Source organism: Electrophorus electricus, chromosome 10 (genome assembly GCF_013358815.1).
Source record: "Electrophorus electricus isolate fEleEle1 chromosome 10, fEleEle1.pri, whole genome shotgun sequence".
Lineage (NCBI taxonomy): Eukaryota > Metazoa > Chordata > Actinopteri > Gymnotiformes > Gymnotidae > Electrophorus > Electrophorus electricus.
This window is the reverse complement of record NC_049544.1, coordinates 13,314,876-13,333,425: the sequence shown is the minus strand read 5'-3', so window position 1 is coordinate 13,333,425 and position 18,550 is coordinate 13,314,876. Positions and strand designations below refer to the sequence as shown.

Sequence of the window (18,550 nt, the reverse complement as noted above, 5' to 3'; positions counted from 1 at the left end):
TGGAGAGCAGGTTGGTGGGGGTGGAGGTGGGGTCCGACTCACCTGCACTCATACTTCCTCCACAGATCCACGCAATAGAGCGGGGCCTGGCATGGAGCCAAGCCACAGGCATCTGAGCGGCAGCCCGCCTCCACACTGCGCCGCTCCAGGACTGTAGCAAACTCAGTGCTCCGTCCGTCCAGAGGCAGGGAATGGCCATTCAGCCGGACATCACGCATGCAGCCTGCAGATCAGCCGCCACAAGCAACACACACCCACATACAAATGAGAAAGAGCGCCATACTCAGCACCTCACACAGACTAAAACCACACACACTTGTTAGTTTTTTGCAGTCACTAAGACCCAAAAACTGGTACTTGTAACATAATTTGGAAAACACTAATTCGTGTAGCCTATCTACCAACCTGGTACACTAAACTATAAACACATTCTCTTCCTTACACTCATTTAGCAAATTTAAAACACTTTTTACAAAACAATAAACAGTTCTCTATATTACATTCATCATTCAAAACTGAAAAACGTGTTTTTTTACCGTGCAAATGCCACACCCCTATAGCAATTAGTCAAACCCAGTTCTTACAGGTGAAAACACTTCTTACAAATCTTTAGAAATCTTCCTTATAAACAGGCCACAGGTTACATATCTTCAACTGTGGGAGGCTGAGCAGAGGGTCCAGCCTAATTGGAGCTGCTACCTTGTGGCAAACATCATCTGCACATTTCAAAATGAGACTAGGTAAGTAGGCTTATATTCAGTAGACCTATATACCATACTACTGAACTCACAGAACTGAACTTTGTATACTATTGTATTGCTGTAGTATAGTACCACATCAGTAGTTCCAGTAACTTAAGCAACATTTCATTTCATGCTGAAAAACAATTTTCATCATGTTTTTGCAGAGCTATAAGACTACCCTTTGCTCGAGGAAGAAGACAGCTGTTCATCCCAAGAAGAGATCATTGTAAACATGGTCAGAGCAGACAATAGCATATGTTTACGACAGCCACAAGAGCATATCAATACTGACAGTCACATTCAACATCCATTTGGTGAGTTTATCTGTACCGGGCCATCTTCTGAAAAGACATCAAGTATGCATGAAGCAGCTATACAGGGTACCGTTTCAGTGCAACTCTGATAGTGTGAAACAACTGTGCCATGAATATATGCAAGTATGCTATGCTATCCTCTCACTGGTACTTAATTAGCTTGTCCTGTGCAACATTATGACTACTTTATGCCTACTTCATAATGTCATACAATCCTGCAATGTTTGGTCTCAAAGAGAGTGATGGAGCTAGACGTTGGTGCAGTGGAACACACATTCCTTTACATTGATGAAGTTGGCTTCAACTTTGCCAAAACGAGGCACAGGAGAAGGAACATCATAAGACACCGTGCCATCCTCAGTGTCCCCGTGCAGCATGGTGGCAACATCAGAATGTGTGCAGCCATTAGGCAGAATGGAGTTATTCATCATCATGTAACTCACTGAACAAGTCATCTTTCTTGACACACTGCAGAACATATTCATTCCCCATTACCAGGGGATGTTCCAGAGCAGGCCATGCTTGTTATCGTCTGGGACGATTTAAGTTTCCCCCGGGTTGCTCAGGTACACGATCAGTTCATTGAACACCCACACTGATTTGTTGTGCTTCACCTGCCATCATACTCTCCATTCCTCAATCCTACTGAGGAGTTCTTTTTGTCATGGAGGTGGAAGGTCTATGATCGCCAAGCCCACTAATGTAAACCCCTTTTCCAGGTGATGGAGGAAACTAGTGGTGACATTGATGAGGGAGCATGCCAGGGGTGGATACGTCACTCCAGACGTTACTTAACCCATTGTCTGGACAGGAAGGGCATCACTTGTGATGTCAATAAGATCTTGAGGCCGGACCACAATAGTTTTTATAATTTTTTTCTAATTTTTCAGATTTTTTATGTTAGAGTTACAAGCCTATTGATTGTTTTTGGTTTTGAAATCCAAGTATTATAGTGTATATATAGCATTATGTAATAAAGTTAATTCAAAAACATCCCCTTGCAATAGTGTGCCCTGCACACTGAAACCTTAATCAGTGTGTAATTGTGTGTAGAGCTTGGATGCAAAAATAACATTTTGGCAAGAGTTGAAAGAGATTTGGATGAAGTGCTTGCTTTCTCCAAAAGTGTGAGACATTTTGTGTGTGTGGCTGCTGTGTGTTAAGTTTTGACAAAAGGAGGCATAGTTTCAGAAACTGGGTCTTAGTAACTACAAAAAAACTAATTAGAAGGAAATAAATTGGACCAAATTCAAATATACAAAGGAAGAGAGCGAGAGAGAGAGAGAGAGAGAGAGAGAGAAGGAGAAAGACAGATAAAGAGAGACAGAGGAAGAAGACGGAGACAGAGAGAGGTGGCAGAGACAGAGCCCCACCTTGGAAGTGGCCGTGTGTGTTGTGTGAGGTTCCGTGTGCAAGCAGTACGCTGGAGGGATGCACCACTATCTCCCGCTTGTGACCCAGGAGTGCCGTGACTTCTCGTGAGCCCCCACCCTGCTCCAGCTGCAGGGTGAACAGGTTGTCATGGCGATGGAGGCTGACTTGGACCCACTGGCCGTGGTCCACTCGTTGGCTATCCAGCTTAAGGGTGTGGTCTCCATCACCCAGGTTAGAGTTAACAGTCAGAAAGCCATCTACTATCTGAAAGAACATGGGGGTTTGTACATTAATGTCACTGGTGTGCGTGAAACAAGATTATGGCAAGTTGAAAATACCAACATATAACATGATACTCTGAAATCAAAAATTCTAAAATGTCGTTTCAGTGTGTTAGAGGCTTGTGTCTGTGCATGTGTATGTATGTGTGTGCAGGTTTTTATATGTGCATATATGTATGTGTATGTACATGTATGCATGTGTGTGTTTGTGCATATAAATGTGTGTATGTGTGTGTGTGCCCATCACTCACCTGCAGTATGATGAACTCCGAGTTGCGGGAACTCATGCTGAGCAGGCTGCCAGAGGAGGCGCGCGTCCGGAGGAGGAGCTGGGCCTGAGTGAGGCGTGGGCTGGCTCCCCCCCTCAACTGGTATCTCAGCACGCTATCCTTCTCGAAGGACCACTCAGGAAGAGCTAGAGTACAGAGTGGCACAGTGAGCACACACCCACACACACACACACCAGCCTTCCAGGAGACTACTGAACACAACACACATGCTGCACAGCCTTCCAGGCCAACTACTGAATGATAATTAATAACTTAGGCTTTTAAAAGTGATTTACTCTATGAGGTGAGTGAATTTTCAAGTACTTCCTAAATTGTTTTATAAAATTCAGAGTCACAGATATAACTCTTCAATCTAAAGAATTAAGACTATGCAGCACTAATATAATGACTCCCTGTATGCTTTATTCCAGCACACATGCGCTCAGGCAGAGCAGGCGCACCTTTGTCACACTTGTGTCCGCTGTATCCAGCATGGCAGTCACAGCTGAAAGAGCCCACTCTCCTAGACACTTCCCATGGGGGCCACAGGAGGGCGCTCCCGCCGTAACACACACCCCATCCGTCAGGCTGCACCCAGGGGCACTGTTCTGACTCTCTGCAGGACTGCTTAGGTCATACACCTGACCAAGGACACAGACACACAGACACACACACAGACACAACACACAGACACACACACAGACACACACACAGACACACACACAGACACACACACACAGACACACACACACACACACACACACACACACACACACACACACACACACACACAAAGAGCCATAGGACTATGAAGAACCTCCATGACCTTTATTAATGTCTGTCATAGTTCAAATCCTGAGTCACCCAGACTAAAGAGCTAGTCTGATGGAGCAGCATATGACTTTTTGTAGTGAATGGAAAAAAGCAAACATAACATCTATATCAGCAATTAATCACATGATTTGTTTTGCTGCATTTTAAGGTACTGATGGTGGCTTTGCTGTCTCTGCCCAGCAGAGATTCAGACCCCTGCTGCTTCTGCATACCTCCAAAATCACTTTTCTTACAACTTGCTAAACTTTATATACACTTTATAATGCTTTATATTACATCTCAGTATTAGACTTTAACTAGATTTATATCTCAATGACATTAAATATGTCATATGCCATTACAAAATGTTACTAGTATGTGTCTGAGTTGGCACAGACACTCAATTCCATGATCCGTTTTCAGAATGACAGTCCAGAATTGCTCCCGATGTGTCGCAACCTTGTTCACATGACAAAAAAATGTCTTTGGTGTCAGTAAACAGCAGGGTATCTTAGGCCCATGTGAAGGTGGGAAATGCCATAATCTCAGCACACTCCACCTACTCACACTGTAAGACTGGAAGCCATGCATTTCACAATTATCATGAAAAACCCAAAGAAGTGCACTGCTCAGGTCCTGAAGTGCACAGAGGCTCAGCTTGCATAGGCTAGGCTGTGCTGAGAAAGAGAGCACATGCTGCAGTCAGCAGCAGAGCGCCCAACCGAAGCCGGCTGCAGACCTCAAGGGGTGCACTGGGACAGAGACTCTGTAGGAGGGTGAGGATGTCCATACCTGGCTGTCCACCACCAGGTTTCTGATGCAGCCCACAAAGCCCCTGTAGTGAGGGTAGGTGCTGCGCAGTGGGTGGGCCTCCTTCACCCCACCCAGCTGCAGAGGCTGCTCCACATTCAGGAATCTAGATGGAGAAAAGCAGCACCAGATCAGCAGATCAGTATGGCTCAGCATGACACTGGCGACAGCATGCACATGACAACTGGCTTCAGGAACTTCAAATTCTGTGAGTTATTTTCAACATTTATGGACTGTTGCCTAGTTGCCTATAATAATCTCTAATTATATGAAACATCTTCTCATAATTACTTGTATAAACCTCTTTTAGAGATATTTTAGTGTATAGATATTCTTATATTATCCAGAGCATGCATTTACATTTTAAGCATTTTGCAGACACTCTTATCCAGAGAGACTTATAGTTGTGGTTGACATTATTGGCACCCTTGAATTTTAAGTACCTTCTATAAAATATCTCCTGAAATAAAATGTTTATTGAAACAGCTTGGGTGTATATTAAATTAACAAATGGAAAAGGTAGAAAAAAGTATACAAAAATTAAAACAATGAAAACATGATTATTGGCACCCTTTCTTCAATTTGAAACAAATGATAAAATCAGATTAACCTGTGATTAAGTAGAAATTATACTCACCTATCCCTACATTGTCAATACTTGACTTTGGCTTTGATGCTTCAAAAGGCAAGTTTTATTCTCTGTTGCTTGCTCACAATGGCAAAGCCAACGGCAAATTCTATTATCACCAGACACAAGTGTTCTAAAGCTTTCTGCAATTTCCTTTGGAATCAATAAAGTGTTATCTTATTTTATAGGGTACCAGACTACGTTCAAAGACCAAGTCATCCCTACTTCAATGGTTTGAAATGTTATCCAAAAGTCATGGAACAGTCCAGAACCTTTCAGGATGTAGTGGGAAGAAGAAACTTAATGACAGAGCCCTACAAAAACTGGTTTGAGATTTGGAAAGAAACCACACAGAACATCCAAAGAGCTTCAGCCTGAGCTAAAGTCCTCTGGGGTGATGGCTTCAACCTGTCCCCTGTGCCACACACTGAAGAAAGGGCTCTATGGGGGAAAGCAAAAAAGACCTGACTGCTTGAAGAAAGGCATGGAAAGGATTGACTGAACTTTGCCAGAACTTAGAGACAAACCACAATCCTTCTGGAAAAATGTCCTATGGACATATGAAACCAAAACAGAGATCTTTGGTAGTGCAGAGTAATGTTTTGTTTAATGATGACGAAATGTAGCCTGTAAGGAACTGATCCCCATTTCAACAGTGAAACACGGCGGAGGATCCATAATGATGGGCTGCTTTACTGCCTCCAGGACTTCAGGAGGCCTTGAACATGTTACAGGAATAATGAAACCAGAGAATCAAGACATTTTTGAATGAAATATGCACCCATGTGTAAAAAGCTTGGTTTGGGTAGGATAAACTATCCTCCTGCAGCAGGATAAAGACTCAAAGCACGCATCCAAATGTACACAGGGATGGTTACGAAGGAACATTGGACTGATAAACTGGCCATCAATGAGCTGAAAGTCTTGAGAGAGATGCTATTTGGTAAAAGGACCCCTGCACATACTCACAAGTTAAAAGACTATCACTGGAAGAATGGGACAAACTTTTGATGGGCACAAAGCTCACACGGCTATAGATATCATCTGGAGCCTGTCATTGTTGCCAAAGGTATGCAACCAAATATTTTATAATATTTAAATATTTAAACATTTTTTAAATATCCTAAAGATACACCATTCATGTATCATTCATGTATCATCTGTTTATCTCTGCAGATACTGGCCTTCACATGCAAAACAATCAAGGGTGCCAATAACATTGACTGTATATACTGTACATTTTTTTTAAATCCTAGACATCTACCTCTCGCTGCCTGGAGTGTCTGCAGACACCTTGCACACTGACTGGTCTGTCTCAAAGACCTCCACTCCCAGTCCTTCAACCTCATTCACCATGGCTCCAGAGCAGCGGTCCAGAATCAGCTGTACTTCCTGCAAATAAACACATACACAATGCACTTACAGAGCAAGGACAAAAATGCAAAGAATCCAGTGCATTTAACCTTTGAATAAGGTTATGTTCTTAGAATTTGCTCTATGACAGCCTCCCAGCTAAACTGGAGAGATGATGCATTGGCTGGAGCAGAGTGCCGGAGCTCTGTGGGTTTTGTGGAAGAGGTGGGCACTGAGGCAGCCCCCACCTTCCCGTCACTGATGATGTCAAGGTGGTGCCAGCGGCGGTCTGTGACGGAGGTTAGGGCAGGAAGCTGCAGAGTGAGAGTGCCAGAGCCGTGATTAACACTCAGCAATGGAACACCATTCTTCAGCTCTGCACAGAGACACACACACACACACACACACACACACACACACACACACACACACACACACACACACACACACACACAGTGAGAGAGATTGTGTCATTGTGACATCATGTCATTGAGAGAGAGGGAGGGAGGGAGGTAGAGACACCATGTTAGTGTGACATCATGTCAGAGAGAGAGAGAGAGAGAGAGAGAGAGAGAGAGATATCATGTTAGTGTGACATCATGTCACAGACAGAGGGGGAGGGAGAGAGAGATACCATGTTATTGTGACATCATGTCAGAGAGTGACACAGAGAGAGAGAGAGAGAGAGAGAGAGAGAGAGAGACAGACAGACAGACAGACTAAGAGAGAGAGACAGACAGACAGAGTGAGAGAGAGAGAGAGGGAGGGAGGGGGCAGAGAGAGACAGACAACATGGCTTTGTCCTCAGAAATCTGTGTTTATGATGAAAGTGTTTTATCATACTAACTACACCTACATATTGTAACATTCATGACCTTATTCTCTTATATGCCAGTGGGTTTACAATTCTCGATGCACTCATGCAGTTTTTACATCACACACTGATGGCAAATGGAACATCCCAAACCAATCTTAGCTTGACCATGGCCTCTGGTCTCTGCACTGACCCCTGGTGGCCAAAAATACTGCAATCAATTTGTGGTCAAGTTCAATTTTCTGCCTTTAACCTGGAGAGCAGAGAGCCAGCTCAATAATTGCACAACTATGGGAAACACGTAACAAACTGATGAGCTAAGCTTGCTTAAGGCCAGCGCAGGTTCTCTTCATTCAGACAGGATGGATCAGACAGCAGTGGGGAGGGCCGGCCCTTTGCCAAGGGTCAGCCTCAGCCCTGGACATATTCAGCACCAGATGCTTCCCTTCAGACCCATTCATCACTAATGTCTTCACCCTTCACCCTGTCTGCTGGCATCCATCGATTTGGCTTCTGCAGTTAATTGCAGAGAGCAATTAATTTCTTGCCTGGGCAATGTAAAAATCTTAAATCATTATGGCATCGATCTAATGTGGCGTTTTTCATTATGGGGCCAATGCTTCCCTGCTTTTCCTGCTATCTTGATGTGACTGGAGCACCATCAGACCCAGCAGAGAACGAGGCGAACCCAGCACCATCAGACCCAGAAGAGGACCAGTGCAGAGCCTCACCGACTGTGTGTCACGTACCAAGCGCAAGGAAGTCCTCCAGCTCCCCGGGCCGTGCTGGGCTGAGGGGGCCACTGTAGAGCAGCAGGCCACTGGCTGCCTCTGTGATGAACTCCAGAGAGATATGGCTCTGGAAACAAGGTCTTATAGGAGGGAACCAGGCGTAGCCGTCGCCCAGGAACGTGTGCTTGGTCTGCTGGCACTCTGGCCCATCGAACATTGGTGGACACTTGCACCTACAAGAAGGTGGGATTACACAAACATGCTACATTTCCAGTTCTCTTGCTGCAAGCGTTTAAAAAAGCAGATACCTTGAACCCATCCAAATCTCTGAAGTACTGAAGAATTTCCATGATTATTTCCAATTTCCAAGAAATCATGTCATGATAGAACTATTTCCATACTTTTTGTGATGCAGCATGCTTTGGTACCTGTAGCCCATGTCGCTGTCCATGCAGCTGCCCCCGTTCAGGCAGGGGCCATAAGGATAGGTGGAGCAGGAAAGGTGCTTGCTCTCTCGGGCCTGGCACCCACACTGGGCGCTTGCTGTGGCTGAGAGGGACACCAGGGAGACACTGCCACTGTTCAGTATAGAAGGGGTGTCGCTGAACACCACCTTGCTGGAGCAGCCCCCTGTGTGGCTGCAGTCTGTGTAGGCACACTCATTCACCCCCACCTGCAGAATGGTCACACCCAGGGCTGACTCCAACTGAGTGAGGGAGAAAGAGAAAGCATCATACTGCATCATACAGCAAATGTTCATGAAAGGTCTAATGTTGCAGTGAAAAGTTATAGTTGAGTGACAGTGAGAACTGAGATCATAAAGTTATGAGTGACTTTCTATTTGTTTGACTGAGTATGTGTGTATGATTGCATAAGTGTGTGTGTGTGATTGTGAGTGTAAGAATGGGCTGAAGTCCATGTTCAAGAGCAGTTCTTCACATTCTTTACAAGCATTTGTAAAGCTGTCAGAGCAGGTTCCAGCATCTTGTATAAGCATCAGCCATTGGAGACAAACAACTTCCCACAGTCTGTGAAGTGCTTCAACTAATATGCATGATTTACAGAGTCATTTGTGCTCTCCCTCCATCCCTCCATCCATCTCTCTGCAGCTCAGTGGCCATGGTCACAGCCTGCTGTGTCATATCTTACATGGCCATAAGCAGAATGCCCCACCTGTATGTGTGTAATGTATTGGGCACAGTGTCCTCATGTTAGGCATGATCTCCATCCGCGTACGTGTACAGTGTGTCAGGCACGATGTTCCTGTGTGAACGTGTAGAATGTGTTAAGTGTAATATCCCTGTGCACTCATATATAACGTTAAGCGTGCTATCTGCAGTCTTGTCTCTGAGAGGAACAGCAGATGTGAATACAAACTGTACAGCTGTATGTGTGTATGAGCGTGTGTGTGTATGTGTGTGTGTGTGTGTGTGTGTGTGTGTGTGTGTGTGTGTGTGTATGGGTAGGCTTAAGTTTTAGATTTAGCTCGAGGCATAACATTATTTGGCTCCAATAATAAACACACCATAGGAAATATCCCACACACACTAGTACTAAAAGGCTGTGCATGTTTGTGTGTGTGTGTAAGTGTGTGTGTGTATGTGTGTGTTGTCACCTTGGCCTTGTATTTTGTTACGTCGCCATGCAGTTTCTCAGCCTTGTAGTAGTGCGAGCCGTGGGCAGCGAACCACAGGTTGAGGTGCTGCTGGCTGGCCTGTCTGCTGTCTGCCAGGCTGAACACATGCACCTTCTCCAGCTCTGTCTGCACGACCTCTGAGAGCAGGTGGAGCAGGCGCTGGTAGCGTGACTCCTCGCCGGCTGGTGCCCGCAGGAGCTCCTCCGCCGTCAGGTCTGCACGCAAAACACACACCACCACTCAGGCCTACACATGGACTCATAGACAGTGGCTACCGAAGGAAGGCATAACAGTGAACATGTGGTGAAGTGGTCCACTGGGTGACTGAGTGACTCACTGGAGAAGCGCAGCGAGCCAGCGTTGAGCACGGCCTCCTCCTTCAGCTCCCTGACTGTAACCTGCACCGTGGAGGTTACGTCAGGCCAGCTCCTGTCAGCCACACATACCTGCAGGCTGTACGTGCCGGCGGGGGTACCGGCCCTGATGCTCAGCTGCCCAGAGCTTGGGTTCAGAATAAACTGTCTGTGAGACAGAGAAAAAGGAAGTGAAAGCATTTATGTTAAAGGTGCAGAGCTTAAAAATAACAGCAAACTAAACAAAATAGACATGTACAATTTTACTCGGACAATAATCACAAGACATCATAATAATTGAACATATCAAAGGAACTAAACTACTTGAAGAGGCTTGCATCTTGGTCTAGAGCTTCCATCATGCAGGACAGCCATCCAGCTTGGTGCTGGCTAGTCACTCCTGTTAGCCTGTTAGGCCTTGTCCCTCTTTCACTCTCTCTCTAGCACAACAAACACATCCAATTATGGTGTACTGGGAGATGCTTGACCACTGGGTCACGGTGGGCGCTGTGTCTCCAGCGCCACCCTCCGTGTCTCATTCCAGCACTCCAGTGAGAGACAGACGCTGTCAGCCCACACGAGCTGCGCAGAGGCCAGACTGAGACGCAGCAGGGCCAGGATGACAGCAGGACGGCGTGTCACCGCTGGGGCAAAGTGAAAGCCATTTGACTGCAGCATGCGGAGCTGCTTCACTAAGCTCCTCTGACACTGTAACAAACAGCTGGGGAAAAAACCCACATTTTTACAGAAGATTTTCATGAAAATTAAAGCACTAGCAGTAGCCACGGTAACAGAGAAGACCACTGTACCAAGGGGTACAAGGGGTTAGTTATTAAGAGAAGATAACCAGCACTGTTAAGAGCAAGTAACTAGTGCACAAACAACATGCTCAAATACATTTCAGTTTCTATGAAAATCTCTCAAACAGCTGAAAAACATTTTTGTCTCAATTTAATATTGTGTTTGAATTTACAAGAGTCATTGACATTTTGTATTACATTTTGATAAATGATGAAATAAAAACAGTCCTTCGTAGCCTCAGACTCTGGATCTTATTGTTCCTCTAACAGTCCTCTATGAGCACCTACAGCAGGACACATGAAGTACCGCAGCTCCAGACAGCGTGCACCAAGGACGACAACCTGGCACTGACTGCTGTTCAAATTACATTTTAAAAGGTGCAATCATGTTCCCATAACAGCAATTGTGTTCCATGTCGCTGATGACCTTCAGCACTGGTGCCAAATTAGGTAATTAAGTGTCCAGTAAGCAACTGAAACACTGTCCAGGTCGAAGAGATGCTGCGTGTGCCAAAAGTCATGTCACCAGCCTCTGCTAAATTGCTAAAGTATTAATGTGCTAATTATCCTAATTAACAAGGGCAAATACTTGGCAGAGCATCTGGAAGAAGCTGCTTTAGGAGAAAACGCTGTTTGAAAGCACAAGCATCAGTCAAGGAGTCAGAATGTGACGTTCATTACTGGTGTATACTGATGCCCATTTTTCCTCAGTTCTTTTTGAAAAGAGTCATGCCTGTCACGAGGCTTGTGTGAAGCACTTCACTATTCCACGTGCTGCTCATTAGAGCGTCCGCCACACATCAGCGTTGCTGTAACACCAGAATCAATGCCTCACTTCACAGTGAATTCTGAATCTCATTTTTGATGAACTATTAAAAGCATCCAACACATGAGGTGTTGGAGCTAATATAATACAATACTTTCTCTCTCTCTCTCCTTCTCTCACTTTCTTGCTCTCTCTCTGTCCTTTGTTTTCATCACCTTCTTTATTAAGTGGCAGCTGCCACAGAAGGGTTTTAACAAAACTTCAATAAAAGATCAAAGTACCTAGGGGGATTGCCTTCGAATTTGTAAACCTTTTCACTCCAGTCGTCAAGGTCAGGTGACTGCACTTGTCCAAGTACAGTTGTGGGGAGAGTACCTGCAGACAAAAATACATAATGAAGTAATAGAGAAGACACCTCACACATACTTCTCTGTACCTGGGGCTCTTTGGGTTTGCTTGTGTGTGTGTGAGTGTGGGGGAAGACAAAATATATCTTAATAATTGTGAAAAAGAAGCTCTTATTTCCACATATGGACCTAAGCTGGGGGGAGGAGGGTGGGATGGGGCGGATGCTATTAGTATGCAACGTTGTCATTTCTTCAAAAGGCAAAACAGAACACTGTAATCCTGTTAGGCATGAAATCAACAGCTTTTAAAAAGACTCATGTTTATGTGCTTATTAAATCTTAGACTTAAATAAATTGTTTCAAGGCACTTTTGAGCTGCATGATGAGTTCTTATTAGAAGGGTAATGCATTTCTATTGGGCAAGAAGGAAAAGCAAACAATGTTTTTAACCCTGTGTTTTAGCAGAAAAATGCTAAATAAACATTAGGAGAGATATTGGCCTTAGGGACTAACACAAGATAATGAGTCTAGAAGGAACATCTCACAGGAACAAACCTTCATAGTTGTAGACTATGAACTCAGAGTGTCCAGGTGTATGTGGGTGGTCATTCCTGTCTCCTATTATGATAGTCAGTGTGTTGGTGGAGCTCATTGGAGGAGAGCCACTGTCAATCATCAGAATGGGGAGGAGGTACTGTTTCTGCTGCTCCCGATCAAAAGTGCGAAGAGCTGTTATCATGGCACTGCCATTACGCAGATCTGTCAGGTTGAAGTTTGTGACGTCCGATGTGAGCATCAGTAGACGAATGGAAAAAGGCCCTCCATTAGGTGAGGTGTCTCTGTCTACAGCATGGAGCAGGATGGAGGTGTCATTCATACGGACCTCCTGTGGTGCAATGGTGTTCTCCCACACAATGGGGCGGTAGGGGGCCTCAAATTCAGGCCCATTATCATTAACATCCTGAATGGTCACCAGCACAATGGCAGAGCCAGTTAGGGCAGGGCTACCCATGTCAGTGGCCAGGATCATCAGCCTATGCTGAGACACCTTCTCTCGGTCCAGAGAGTCGGCAACTACAACCCAGCCACTCTTATCCACCAGGAACTGTTGAAATGGGTCAGACTCTGGGGTGATACTGTAGGAGAACTTTCCATTGTGCCCTGAGTCCAGGTCTACGGCTGTCACCTGGGCCACAATAGTGCCCACAGGCACATCCTCAAACATGGAGCCCACGTCATAGAACTGAGGAAAGAAGACAGGTGCATGGTCGTTGGAGTCCTCCACCTGGATAACACAGTAGGCCAGGCTAAAGAAGTCTGCATCCTCTACTTTGACTGTGAGATTGAAGGTGCGCTCATGAGGCTTCTCAAAATCGATCTTCTTCTTCAGCCGCACTACTCCTCGCCTATTCACCTTGTCTGTCTCGATGAAGAACTTGCGGTCATCATCTCCACCCAAGATGCTGTAGGTCATCACAGAGTTCTCGCCCTCATCCCCATCTGTAGCAGACACTGCCAGTACTTCACTGTTGATATCCAGGTCCTCTGCCATGGAGGTCGTGTATACCCTCTGTGTAAACACTGGAGGGTGATCATTCACATCGGAAACAACAATAGTGGCTGTTCCAGTCCCAGAGAGACCTCCTCCATCCATAGCCTCCACAACCACCAGGTAACGGTCCTCCACTTCCCTGTCTAGGGATCGCAACACCGTATAGATGGTTCCTGTAGCTGGGTTGATGGAGAACAGGTTCAGGTTGATCTCATTACGGACATTCTGAACAATCCTGTACGTCAGGACAGCATTCTTTCCGGCTTTGGGATCATCTAGGTCAGTGGCCCGCATCTCCATGATGGAGGTGTCTGCCGGTGAGTTCTCAGGAACATGACCCACAAAACAGCCATCTGAGGTACACAGGAATTTGGGTGCATTGTCGTTAATGTCGCGCACCTCCACCAAAACATCAGCAAAGCCTGTCAGTCCATCACCATTCTCATCAGTGGCCAGCACCAAGAATCTCCAGGCTGATCGATCCTCTCGATCAAGACGCTTCTGGGCATAAATCTTCCCATTGAGCTCGTCTATACTGAACCCATTTCCAGCACCCTGGCCATGAAGTGAGTATCGTACTGCACTCTGGTCTGCTTCCTGATCAGGATCTGTTGCTGACACCTAAAAAGTTTTGAGAAAAAACAAGATCGTGTTAAAGACCAACATTAGTGCCCTAACTGAGTCATGGATGCCTGATATCTATCACAGAACACAAAAGGCAATTAAAAGTCAAAATCTAATTGAAAACAGAATGCAGAAATTCCTTTGTGTCTCATTTCAAGTTTGTTTACGTAGGGCCTTTGAAGCTTTTTTTTTGAGCTGATGGCACAATAGGCCGTATATGATATGGGGAGCTGCTGGAAGACAGTGACAACCAAGGTCAGGTGTGTCAAAACATTCATTTCAAACAGTATTTTCCCTGCTCTAAATTCTGAGTGTACATTAATAAACATAACAAAACATTTCAAAGGAGCCCACCATGAAACTGAAAGCTATTTACTACAGGAGGTACACATCAAACCAGGAAAAGGGTGAGAAGAAGCCTTGCTGACATATGATTATTTTCTGACATATGCTTTTCCTTAACATTAGAGGCAACTCTGTGTGCTTGACCCCACCTCCAGAACGAAGACAGGCATGTCGGTCAGTTCCTCTGTGACGCTGGTGTGGTACTCTGTCTGACTGAAGATGGGGGCTTCATCATTTTGGTTGATGATGTTGATAACCACCATGGTCTGGTTCTCCCACTTGCCGTCCGATGCCACCAGTCGTAGCCTGTAGCTCTGGACTTGCTCATAGTCTACCCGCTGGGCGATGAAGATGGTGCCGATCTCTGGCTCCACATCAAAGGTGCCCATGGTGTTCCCAGAAGTGATCTGGTAGCGCAGCTTGGCATTGGCACCTGTTAGAGAAGTATTGGCATTTTATTTCAGAAGTGCCCCTAATATGCTATACTCTGATAAAGCATGCTTATGTTCTTAATGTACAGTGTTTTAGATGGAACCATGTAAACATGCAAGCATCGCCTTTTGCCTCCTGAATAGCTGAATGATTTCTTTTGGTCACACTGTGAACAGGCTGTGGCAGTGGTATAGTAATGGGTCACCATTTATTAAAATTCATAACCACAAAGGCTGCAAGGTTTCAAATCTTTTATAGTTAAGCAAAGATTAACTGAAACCTTCAGCTGTCGTTCTACCCTTGATGAAGGTATGTCCACAAAAGATGATATGACATAAAAGTTTCTACTTTCAGAGTAAGGTTATAAAGAGCTCTTTAGATCTCCAGAATGCTTTGGTGTGGAGCACATTTTATTTAAGAAAGTTAAAAAAATTCAATGGACACACATGGACACATACAAATGCCAACAAATGTTTGACCTCCAATTAAATGTAAAATATGAAGCTCTTAGATGGGTTGGTACAAAAACAAACATGGCTTAAGCAGTAATCCAAAATACTCTACCGTTCGTCCCTTTCAGCGTCACGCAATTCAGCAGTTCAAACAGAGGTACATCAGAACTCCACCAGCCGTTCATCCTCCTCACTTTTTTCCCCCAACTGATCACTAAATCCCACACACTCAGTGAGTGTCATCCATGATCACAGGTTATGCCATCCTTTTACTATACTGAGGACTACAGCAGATCCGCCCGCTCATGCAGTTACATCTTTCTCCTCCGACCTGGACTTGCTATTTGACCTCTGAAATGACAAGGTACTGCAGTATAGAACACAGGCCTCAAGAAAAACTGTAATTAAGGGCTTGGGTGAAAAAGGACTTCTATGGATGCAAGTGTATAGAAGAAACAGGAACAGAAAAGCAACAGAACTCTCTGCCTTTAACCTCAAAGCCCTGTCCAGCCTAGAGAGGAAAACAGCCCTCGCTCTAGCTATGTTTACTAGCCTTGATCAGATTTTATGAGACAAACATCATCTGGGCACACTGTGTGACCATTTCATCAGCACACACCATGTTCATCCTGGCCATGAGTGTCAGGGCTGTGGAGTGTGATACAACCTGACACTCACTGAAGGCAGCCCCGGGTGCTCCGACCCAAAGCAGCTTCCCTAATGACCAGATGTGTCATATGGTGCTCCTCTCCCAGCAGGGCCTGCACCCGGCCAGATTCTACCAAAGGATCCAGACTTGGGCTCCAGAGCCCTGGTCCACTTCCATTCTGCTAGTGCACTTGTTATGCCCTCATCTGCTCACAAATAAGGTGTTTTGAAAAAGTTCTTACTTGACTACAAAAGAAATGTTACATTTTAAAAATTCTGCCCCCCTCATAATTTTGTAAATCCTCCACCAAAAAAGAGGAGAGTCTAATTAGCTAATTAATCATAAATGCCTCTATTCCCCATAGATCAGACCCTAATTGTTCTAATTTTCCACTTCCATTTTCAATCTAATATAAAACACTGGGATTAGGTGGGCAACTCATTTGCTGTACCTTCCAAAGGCAGAGTGACGTCAGGCTGTGATTCGCATCCCTGCTCCTGACAGACATCAGCTGCCTGCCTGCCTTGTGCTGTCCATCCAGTTGTGGCAATCTAGCCTGCCTGTCTCACCTCTTCACCAGGGCTGCTGTCCCATCATTAAGGTGCTTTCACAGACCTGCGCATGCCTTCCTGCCTGCTTGCTGATGGCAGCTACATGCCATGCCACATTTGTCAAGCTCGTGTACCGTATGGAACAGATGAGGCTGTGTCTCCACAGCACAAGCCCTCACTGCCCTGCATGTTTGTTTAACAGGACAGATGCATGGGTCACCTCCTGCGTGGATTAGGACGGGAAGGGGATCGGGCACCATAATCGCATTTTCGAACGGCCCAGGAGTGACAAGCTTGACGAGTCCAGTGGTGGCGGAGGTGACACAAGGGCGGGAAGACAGGCAGGCCACCACACTGCACTAGACACAGAGGTGATCTGTCCAAGCCAGTCTTGCTCAAATGGACAGTGCCAACACTGTGAGAGTCAGGATTGCAACTCAGAGGGGACAAGCTAATGCTCTGCTGGTCAAAGCAATGATCTGGATAGCGGAATGCAGCTTTAGATTACATTAAGGCATGCTAATTCAGAGGAACACAGATGAACTAGAATAGTATGTTTTTTTTAGCAGAGTCTTCATGAACTTCAGCATGCCCAAAGAATGTTCAGCTCTCAGACAACAAATAAAAAACATTTATAAGTCCACCAAGCTTTATGTCAGAGGTCAAGCAGTGCAACCTACTAAGGGCACTGAAATGGCCATGTGGGCTTATTACCCCGCTCACTTTACTGAACAGTCACATGTCACCAGTCGGGGAAAACTGGCCCAATATGCCTATGGGAGAAATCAGCCCTACTCTTGGTGAACTGAGAATGTAGACTACTACGTTTTGAGTTTTGCAATGTTTTACTTGAAGACGATACACTAGAGAAGATTACTTTCTTTGACATAATTGGAAGACAGCATATGGTTTCTCATTAGGTCCCATGAGAAAAGGAAATATATCCAACACCAAAGTGAAGAAGCAGGAGAGAAGTTGTCAGAAGAGAAAGGGAGAGAAAGGGAGCCCTACTTTAGATCAGCTCCACTCTAGGGCCAGGAGTCACTGAGCTAAAATCCCCCTAGAAGACATGCCTGATCAGCAAGCCTGCTACTTAACAGCATAGTGTCATGTATTATAGATTATCTCAGGCTCATACAGATCATCTGCCTGCTTGGACACCTGTGCTGAGAAAGGAGAGAAAATGGCTTCTGCTCAGTGTTACTCTCATTGCCTCTCTCGTCAAGTTAAAGCCACTGTCTTTTTCTTACAAGCAGATTAGCTGTTAATATTTTTAGGAGTATAGGTGGTGTTGAAAAGGGATTATAGTTTCCTGACATCACAATTTCAGATTTCTTGGTAACTGGAGCTTAGTTTTTTAACCAAGTACATTTCCATTACAGTGTTCCTTGGATCTATCTACAAGTCTCCAGAATACTGATTAATATGGTGGTACATTTCAAGTATTTTAAAAATATATTTAAAAACATGCATCCCTCTTGGGAGCAAAGACAGCACATGTGAAGGAATCATAACCTGTGTCCCTTGTAAATAAGTCTCAGTATCTTGCAAAAGATTTACCTGTGTTAGGAAAGAAACTCTATTATTTATTTATCATTTTTGGAAAACAACAAAGGACAAACAAAACAAAGACACAAACATCAAATAGTTACCCGCAGGAAGCTGAATGCGTTCCTCTCACGATTATCACAGAGGTTTGCTAACAAGCTCAATGGAAAAAGAGAATTTTCTACTAGTTTTTTAGCCTCCCACCTCTGTAACAGCTGTCAAAAATATCACCCAAGATTCACAGAGGCTGAATCCATATTAGAAACAGACATGTAGCAGGGATCCTTAAATAAGATATGTTCAGTATGGAGGGCACGTAGGTGCCTCACCTCTGTGTTAACATTTAGGTGTATAGTGCAGTACCA

General features: G+C 44.9%; 1 protein-coding gene across 1 annotated transcript in view; it reads right to left on the bottom strand.

The window, feature by feature from the left end:
* Positions 1-18,550, bottom strand: part of si:dkey-22o22.2 (neural-cadherin) — a 99,942-nt gene that overhangs the window by 4,389 nt on the left and 77,003 nt on the right. Inside the window, 15 exon segments of the mRNA XM_027003010.2 lie at positions 43-223; positions 2,431-2,695; positions 2,964-3,127; positions 3,443-3,493; positions 3,496-3,622; positions 4,587-4,710; positions 6,497-6,624; positions 6,834-6,961; positions 8,149-8,363; positions 8,559-8,836; positions 9,746-9,981; positions 10,104-10,288; positions 11,967-12,060; positions 12,588-14,205; positions 14,703-14,986. Coding sequence (XP_026858811.2) covers positions 43-223; positions 2,431-2,695; positions 2,964-3,127; positions 3,443-3,493; positions 3,496-3,622; positions 4,587-4,710; positions 6,497-6,624; positions 6,834-6,961; positions 8,149-8,363; positions 8,559-8,836; positions 9,746-9,981; positions 10,104-10,288; positions 11,967-12,060; positions 12,588-14,205; positions 14,703-14,986 — 4,078 coding nt within the window.